The following is an 8545-nucleotide window of genomic DNA, read 5'->3' as shown; positions in this document are numbered from 1 at the left end:
GGAGGTCTAATGCATAGCATAGGAGTTATCACAAACTAGATGGTGTTATAAAAACACAGCAGAGGCTTCTCTCAACTGAAGCGCTCAGAGCCTGTTAGAAACAGATGTCTGATGTTGCCAAAATCGGATCTGGCTCCCTGCTGCAGGGATATCTGCTCTTTCTGTTGTTGTTGTTGTTGGCTTCTCCAGGGCCACACCGTGGCATGTAGAGGTTCCCAGGCTAGGGGTCTAATAGGAGCTGTAGTTGCCGGCCTACAGCACAGCCCAGCAACGCCAGATCTGAGCCGTGGCAACGCCAGACCCTTAACCCACTGAGCAAGGCCAGGGATTGAACCCTCAACCTCATGGTTCCTAGTCAAATTCATTAACCGCTGAGCCACGATGGGAACTCCAAGGGTAGCTGCTTTTATTCAGAATGCCAGCCATCTTAGGGAGATGGTGATTTGGGTCAGTCCAAAAACCAGATCTGTAGACTCTGCTTGACCATGAAAGGTTTTAAAGGGAAAAAGGGAAGTAATCTCAGTTAATCCTTCAGATACGGAATCAGACTCCTTTGGTTCAGGGGAGGGCCACACATGTAGCACGTGGACGTTCCCTGGCCATGGATTGAACCCTCACCACAGCAGCGACCCAAGCCACTGCAGTGACAACACTGGATCCTTAACCTGCTGCACCACAAGGGAACTCCAGAGACCAGACTCCTCACCATCTCCCACTGCATGCATCTCCTGACCTTCAGGCTTGTCAACATCTTGTGATCTTTCCTTCGATGTGATCTCGTTCGCACAGCTGATTCGTGAGATTGCTGCAATGTGGAAGCTAAGGAAGAGATCTGATCATCTTCTAAGTTCTTCTTCTTCAGTTCTACCTCTTTGATCTATGGAAAGAAACTACAGGCTAGGCAAGGTATTGCTTGATCAAAAGATGTGAAAGGTGTGCTTGGGCCTGAGATGAGTAGAACGGGAAGGGGCCTGCTTTAAGGTTACTTATAATACATCTCTGCTACAAGGATGAAACAAAGGGGCTTCCTGCTGAGGGCCGCTTCCTGCAAAGAGCTTCTTACACACACACACACACACACACACACACACACACACACACACACACACACACATTCTCACACATTGTTAAAGAGCAATGCTTAAGAAGATGTACCTATACCTGGGTGGGGGTGAGGTGGGCACACGACTTTCATTCACATTGCACTATTTCTTTGGCAGGTACTAACCCCTCACACACGCTCCCAGGTGTTCAACAATTCCTCTTCTCTCAACTGTGTCCCCGTGCAAACTCATGGAGAATTTGAAAAAGGCTTCAAATGTCTCTCCAGTTACAGTTGCTCAACAGAATGATTCATGTGACCTTGAAACTGAGACCCCCAAACAACTCTAAGAATCCAATGGCTCTCAAAGGGTAATATGTAAGCTAATAATATGCTTGAATCAGTGGGTCAAAGTTGGGAAATCTGGAAACTCAGCAGTCAGGAACACACCTTACTCTGTTTCTTAACCAAACAGCAAGGACCACAAATTTACATCCTCTTTCTGAAGACAAAAATTGGCGAGCCTTGACAACACTGCTGAGCCCACAGTCTGTTTCCTCTCCTACCCCTTCAGGTTACCTGGAAAGCATCAGCATTCCAATATCTCTAACCATTCTACTCAAGCCATTATATAATGCCCATACCACCGTAAATTTCTAGGACATAAAACGTTGGCCACATTCTCTAGGAAGGAAAGTGCATTAGTTTTCCATCTTAGCTCTTTCTCTGCAACATGGACTATAAGTAAAGAATTCCATGTGGCCATGAATTCTCACGCAAATCTCATCACATGGAAAATGTTAATGTTTGAAGGGGCCAAAGCAATTTGGTAGGATGCTCCTGTTGGGTATGTTCCCCAGCGGTAAATATTCCAAATTTAATGGGAGCGAGGCTTGAATCCCACAATATGAGAGATTACCAGGGACTGTGACATGGGTATTTGGATACCATCTCCAACAGAAATCCCCACTGGACACTAGAGGCAAAAAATTACACCGGCGAACTCATAAGTAAATACCCCTGAAGGGACTGCATATATCATTCCATTCCTCGTCATGATTCAGATCACCTCCTCCCCCTTCCTCAGACTGCAGCTGGTGGAGATTCGGAGGTGACCAGAGACTTAGCAGACAATAACCACTGAAAGAGCCCTTAACACAAATGTAGGCTATCTCAGAGGAACCTCCACCGGAGGCACGATCAGGCCAATTGAACACTTTGTTTCTGTCCAATGGTATACTCCCTCTCTGGGTTCATTCTCATTCTGGTCAGAAACACAGAATGAACATTGGTCACAGTCATGTCTAGGTTATGCTGCATCACAGTATTTGGGAGGAAAGTCTTCTACAATCCTGGGACTTCTGTCACGTGGCTCTCTTTAAGGTCATATCTAAGATTGAACAGACGTCATCTTGGGGATAAAAAGGAAGCAACAAAGTTCTAAATCATAATGACTCATGAATACTTGCTGACAGATGAGTAAATGTTGAAGCCACGTCACAAATAGAATGAAAATAATGGGCCTCAAGGACTGAAAGATATTTTGATTGTGCACTGTGATTCCGCTGTGGGTCCATTTTCGTATATTATCTGTGTCAAATTCAAACTTTTCTCCAAGGCAGTGTGAATTTTGATATTCTCCACTCATATGAATATCATTGCATGGTAAAGTGATTCTAACAGGACAAACGTGTCAGACATCACAATCTGTTACCTCAGCAACACTCTTTCCTCTTTTTCAGTCGCTTCAAGGCATCTTTGATGTCTTTGTTCCTCAGACTGTATATCAAAGGGTTCAACATGGGAATCACCACAGTGTAGAACACTGCGGCAAATCTGTCAAGGCCAGAGGACCCACCAGAGCTGGAACTTAAATAGACAAAGATACCTGAGGTGTAGAAGAGGGTAACTGCTGTCAAGTGAGAAGCACAGGTGTTGAAAGCCTTGGACCAGCCTTTTGCGGAAGTGATCTTCATGATGGAGATGACAATGTAGACATAGGACATCATGATAACCAGGGCATTTATTATCCCAAAGATCATAGTTAATACAATAGTCAAGAGTTGTAAGAAGAACGTGTCAGAGCAGGAAAGAACCAATAGCTGAGGCATGTCACAGAAGAAGTGGTGGATGACATTAGGCCCACAGAAGTGGAGCTGAAGCATGGCACACACTTGGGACAGAGAAGCAGAAAGTCCAGCCATATAGGACCCCAGCACCATCCGACCACAGAGAGAGGGTGACATGATGGATGAATAGAGGAGTGGGTTACAAATGGCAGCATAGCGGTCATAAGCCATGACTGTCATGAGACCACACTCGCTCAGTCCCATGGTTGAACACACAAAGTATTGAATGGCACAACCCACAACGGTGATAGTTGGCTTTGCCTGGAAGAAGTCGTAGAGCATCTTGGGGGCTGTAGAGCTCACATAGCAGATGTCTATAAAGGACAGATTACTGAGGAAGAAGTACATGGGTGTGTGGAGGTGGGAATCCATCCTTATCAGGACAATGAGACACAGATTCCAAGTCAGAGTCAAAATATATATCACCAGGAACACCACAAAGAGGGCTGCTCTGATATGGGGAAAATCTGAGAATCCCAAGAGGACAAAATCGGTGATATTCGTAGTATTGTCTCCCCCGGTCATTGGCTTTGTAGTCCTGAAGTCAGAAAAGAGACAAGAGAATGCACTGCTGACTCAGGTGAAAGGGTAACTTTACAAAGCTAATACATACCATGCATTCCCTCCATGGAGAACTGGAAAAGAAGAAAATGCTTCACGGTCTTCAGGTCAAGACTTCAGGTTTTTATCTTGAATTGTCAGCAAGAACCTTCTCAGTGCTTCGGGTTCTCCGTTATTTCATGAGGTCTCATGATCATTTATAAAGAGATTTTAAAGTTTGACTGAAAAGCTTTAAGAAAGCAATATGAATTCTGTGATTATTATATAAAAGACTACATCATTGATTAAAATTATAGGTTTCAAAAAAGAGTGTATATATACATATGACTGAGTCACTCTGCTGTACAGCAGAAATTGGCACAACATTATACCTCATAGATATGATAAAATTAAATAATTAAGAGATTTTTTAAGGACCTCTGATAATTCAGGGGATAACTGCTGCATTATAAAAGTACTCCATAAGTAGCATCATTTCACAATAATTTTGAAAGAGCTCTTCTCTCCCAAATGACCATCTAGATATAGTCTTATATTCTCTTCTTTTACTCATAAGAAAAATTACTCTGTTTATACTACCTTCTCAAGATTCCTGCAAATGTATTCAATCAAACAGTTCCTAGGTGGCCTAGGAAATTACAACTAGATTTAGAATCCTTATAATATTTTGGAGGGGCACAGTCTGTCTGCCCCAATATGTTATGAAAAAAGTCTTCTTAGGGAAGACTTCATACAAAATATCCCAAAGGGAAGCCAGTATGACTCACTACTGGCCTCAACTTTTGATCTAATTGCAGGAATTTTTCATTTTACGAAGCAACATCAAACTCTGGTTAAGGGTTAAGAGTTTAGATTTTAAGTTCTGAGTGTCATAATCAATATAGCAACATAGACTATTCCTGAATTCAGTCCTCCTCACCAGAAAAAAAAAAAAAAAAAAAACTCTAGCAACTATTCATAGGCAAGATACCAATGTTAAAATTCTAAAACAAAGGATGAAGGTAGAGCATCCCCCCTGGGCCACAGAGACCACCAAGGACCACATGAAAAGAATAGAGGAGCAGCTACACTCTGACCTCACTGCCCCTCCCCTCTGCTGCTTCAGGGCTCCACCAGAGTGGCCCCTCAGTGCCCAAGGTTTTCCACCACATTGGACAGCACAGAAGAAGCAGATACATTTCTAGACACATACAACCTAGGAAAACTGAATCAGAAAAACAGAATAGACAGTCTGAACAGAACAACAACTAGCAAGGAGACTGAATGAGTAATCAGAAACCTCCCCACAAAGAAAAGCCCTGGACAAGAAGGCTTCATCGTAAATTGCACCCAACATTTAAGGAAGAATTAATGCCAATCCTTTTCAAACTCTTCCCAAAAAACTGAAGAGAAAGGAACCTTTCCAAAGGCATTTTACAAAGCCAATATTACTTTGACGGCAAAGCAAGATAAGGACACTACCAGGGAAGAAAACTACGGGTCATTATCCTTGGTTACTACAGATTTTTAAAGTCTCAGTGAAATACTAGCAAACAAAATTCAGCAGCACATACAAAGGATCATACCATGACCAGGTAGGGTTCGTTCTTGGGATGCAAGAATGGGTCAACATACACAAAGCAATAAATGTGACACATTACATCAACAGAATGAAATATAAAAAATCATAAAATCCTCTCAATAAATGCACTAAAAGCTTTGGACAAATTCAACTTGCAATCATGATCAAAACTCTCAGCAGTGAGGTAGGAGGAATTTACCTCAACATAGTAAAGGCCATGAGAACATGCCTGCATCTAACACCACACTCAGTGGTAAATGATTGAAAGCTTTTCTCCTAAGACAGGAGATAAGACAAGGGTGACCACTGTACACATTCCTACACAACATTGTACTAGAAGTCCAAGCCAGGCCAATCCAGCAAGAAGGAAGGAAGGAAGGAAGGAAGGAAGGAAGGAAGGAAGGAAGGAAGGAAGGAAGGAAGGAAGGAAGGAAGGGATAGATGGCATCAGAATTGAAATTTCTCCTGCTTGCAGATGATATGATTTTTTAATATAGACAGTCTTAAAGACTCCACTCAAAACCTGTCAGATTAAACAAGCCAAATATTGTCATGGAATCACAAATACCCTAAACAGACTAAATAATCCTGAGAAAGAGAACACAGCTGGAGGCATTAAGCTTCCTGACTTCTACCTCCTGGCTCTGTGACCCTTAGCAAGTTATTCACATTTCTGTGCCTTCGTTGCCTCATTTATCAATAGGCGTAATAGGATTTACCACCTCGGAGTTCCTGCTGAGACTCAGTGATAACACACCCATGAGGATGTGGGTATCCATGAGGATGTGGGTTCGATCCTTGGCCCTTCTCAGTGGTTAAGGATCCTGTGTTGCCAAGAGCTGCAGTGTATGTCACAGACATGCCATTGCTGTGGTGTAGGCTGACATCTGCAGCTCCGATGCCCTAGACCAGGATGTTCCATATGCCACAGCTGCATTCCTAAAAAACAAAGATTTACCACCACATGGGGGGTGGTGTTTCAGGGACTCAATTACCTAAAGACCTTAGCAAAACCTTTTCCAAATCGGACCTACTAAGGACATGGTCACTTGTGAGGTTGTGCAGGGCACAAAATCAGCTCAAGAAAGCCAGGAATGTTGCTGGATGAAAATAAACAATATTAGATAAAAGAAGATTTAAAGGGACGGGTATACCAACACTACCTGGGCTCAGAATGGGGGCTTCTCTGATATCTGTGTTACCCACGGTAGAGTCTCCAGACACCCACGTTCTCCAAAGATAATTTCTTTAAGAGGTCAATGAAATTCTACATATTTGTTCATATCGTTATCAGCAACCTGCTTGACTTAGCTGTACAAAAATTATGAATCAAAGCTGTATGTTTAAATGGAAATCAGATGAATGATTAGTACATAAAAACAGATCTGCAACTAAACATATTGAATTCTAAGTGTCCTTGGGATGAATAAAGATGAACAGTGTAAATAAGCATGATTTGGTTTATTCTCCTGAAATTCAGTACATTCTTAATCTTAACATTCAGTTAGCTTTTACCATACATTAAGCTATACAGACATGTCCTTCGATTCTAAATAATGACTTACCCCCATTTTACACGTGGAAAACAGAAGGCTGCACAGGTCAAGATTACATCCCCAAGACACTGCAGAACCAGACGTCAACATGTGAACCTCACTCCAGAGTGACACCTGACATTTCAGGTCACAGATTCTTATTTTCCAGGAAAGTGGGAGACAGAAAACTCCAGGAAGAGCCCGAAGTGGAGGGTGTGGACATAAGGGAGAAGGGATAGTGGAAGAAGGAGAAAGAGACTGAGGACGACCAACCTGGCTCCATGAAGGTCCAGCTGGAAGAATCACATAGCTATAGAGATAGCACAGAATCCACTGTTCTCTATGAATCTTGCCCTCTCACCTTGACTCAGGGCCCAGGAAGGCAGAGTTCTTGACAAAGGGTAAAATTGTGGATGTCTTTTGCAAAGAGATTTTCCAGGTGGGCATGCTGCACTTCAGTATGGAGACTTTGGACCATGGACTTGGCTGTCCACTCAGCCAGAGGGATGCCCATATGAGAGCCTCTTCTATGTGTCATCAAGGGCAGAGTGAACAGAAACAAACAGTTCGGCAAGAACGCTCTCCAGGTACTTGTTCTCTGGAGTCAGGGTTGTCATGGAGATTTTGTCCCTTCTAATTTCATGTCCCACTTTGCCATGCCCCTCCTGATTGAGTTCCCCACTCCCCTGTGGTCCTATCAAGATCTGATAATTAGAGCTTTTCCTTTAACACCCTGGGAGTCATTTGAGCTGGAAGGGACATAGTGATCACCTCGGCCAATACCTTCAATTTCCAGGTGGGGACCTGAACTTAGTGGAGTAACGAGACTTGCCCAAGGTGAAACAGCTAGCTGGTGAGAGTGTGAATATACTAAATCAGGTATGTGGACACACCCTGCTTACAAGGCACCTTCATTTATAAATATCCATATGCATATCTTCTTTTGTTAATGTTTTAATGACTTTTATTTTTTCCATTATAGTTGGTTTACAGTGTTCTGTCAGTTTTCTACTATATAGCAAAGTGACCCAGTCTCACACACACACACACACGTATATATATTCTTTTTCTTTTTCTCACATTTTCTTCCATCAAGTTCCATCACAGGTGACTAATATAGTTTCCTATGCTATACAGCAGGATCATTGCTTCTCCTCTCCAAATGCAGTAGTTTGCATCTATGAACCCCAAGCTCCCAGTCCATCCCACTCTCTTCCCTTCCCCCTTGCCAACCACAAGTCTGTTCTCCAAGCCCATGAGTTTCTTTTCTGTGGAAAGATTCATTTGTGTCGTATATGAGATCCCAGATATAAGCGATATCATATGGTATTTGTCTTGCTCTTTCTGACTTGCTTCACTTAGGATGAGAGTCTCTCGTTCCATCCATGGTGCTGCAAGTGGCACTATTTTGGTCTTTTTATGGCTGAGTAGCGTTCCATTGCCATACATGCATCTTCTTAAATACCTGATCTAAATCAATCATCACTGCAGCCATGAGGCAAACATGGCGTTACTTCCTATGCTACGTGAACAAATCAAGGCAATAAGGACTACAGTAAAACTATTCATGAGAAGGCCACAATTGTGGTTACAACCACACACTTTCGTGTCAGAAAACCTGGATTGAGTAGCATCCTTCTACTTGAGGATTCTATGATCTTGACCAAAGGCACTTCTCTAAACCTTGGTATTGTCACCTATAAAATAGAACCGATAA

At 42.7% G+C, this 8545-nt stretch overlaps 1 protein-coding gene across 1 annotated transcript; it reads right to left on the bottom strand.

The window, feature by feature from the left end:
- Positions 1 to 2757: 2757 nt before the first annotated feature.
- Positions 2758 to 3696, bottom strand: LOC110259120 (olfactory receptor 5AN1-like). Its single transcript, XM_021082433.1, has one exon. It carries the CDS (start codon positions 3694 to 3696, stop codon positions 2758 to 2760), a length of 939 nt encoding a protein of 312 aa, XP_020938092.1.
- Between the last annotated feature and the right edge of the window lie 4849 nt (positions 3697 to 8545).

Source organism: Sus scrofa, unplaced genomic scaffold (assembly GCF_000003025.6).
Source record: "Sus scrofa isolate TJ Tabasco breed Duroc unplaced genomic scaffold, Sscrofa11.1 Contig874, whole genome shotgun sequence".
NCBI lineage: Eukaryota > Metazoa > Chordata > Mammalia > Artiodactyla > Suidae > Sus > Sus scrofa.
This window is presented reverse-complemented; position numbering and strand designations above follow the sequence as displayed.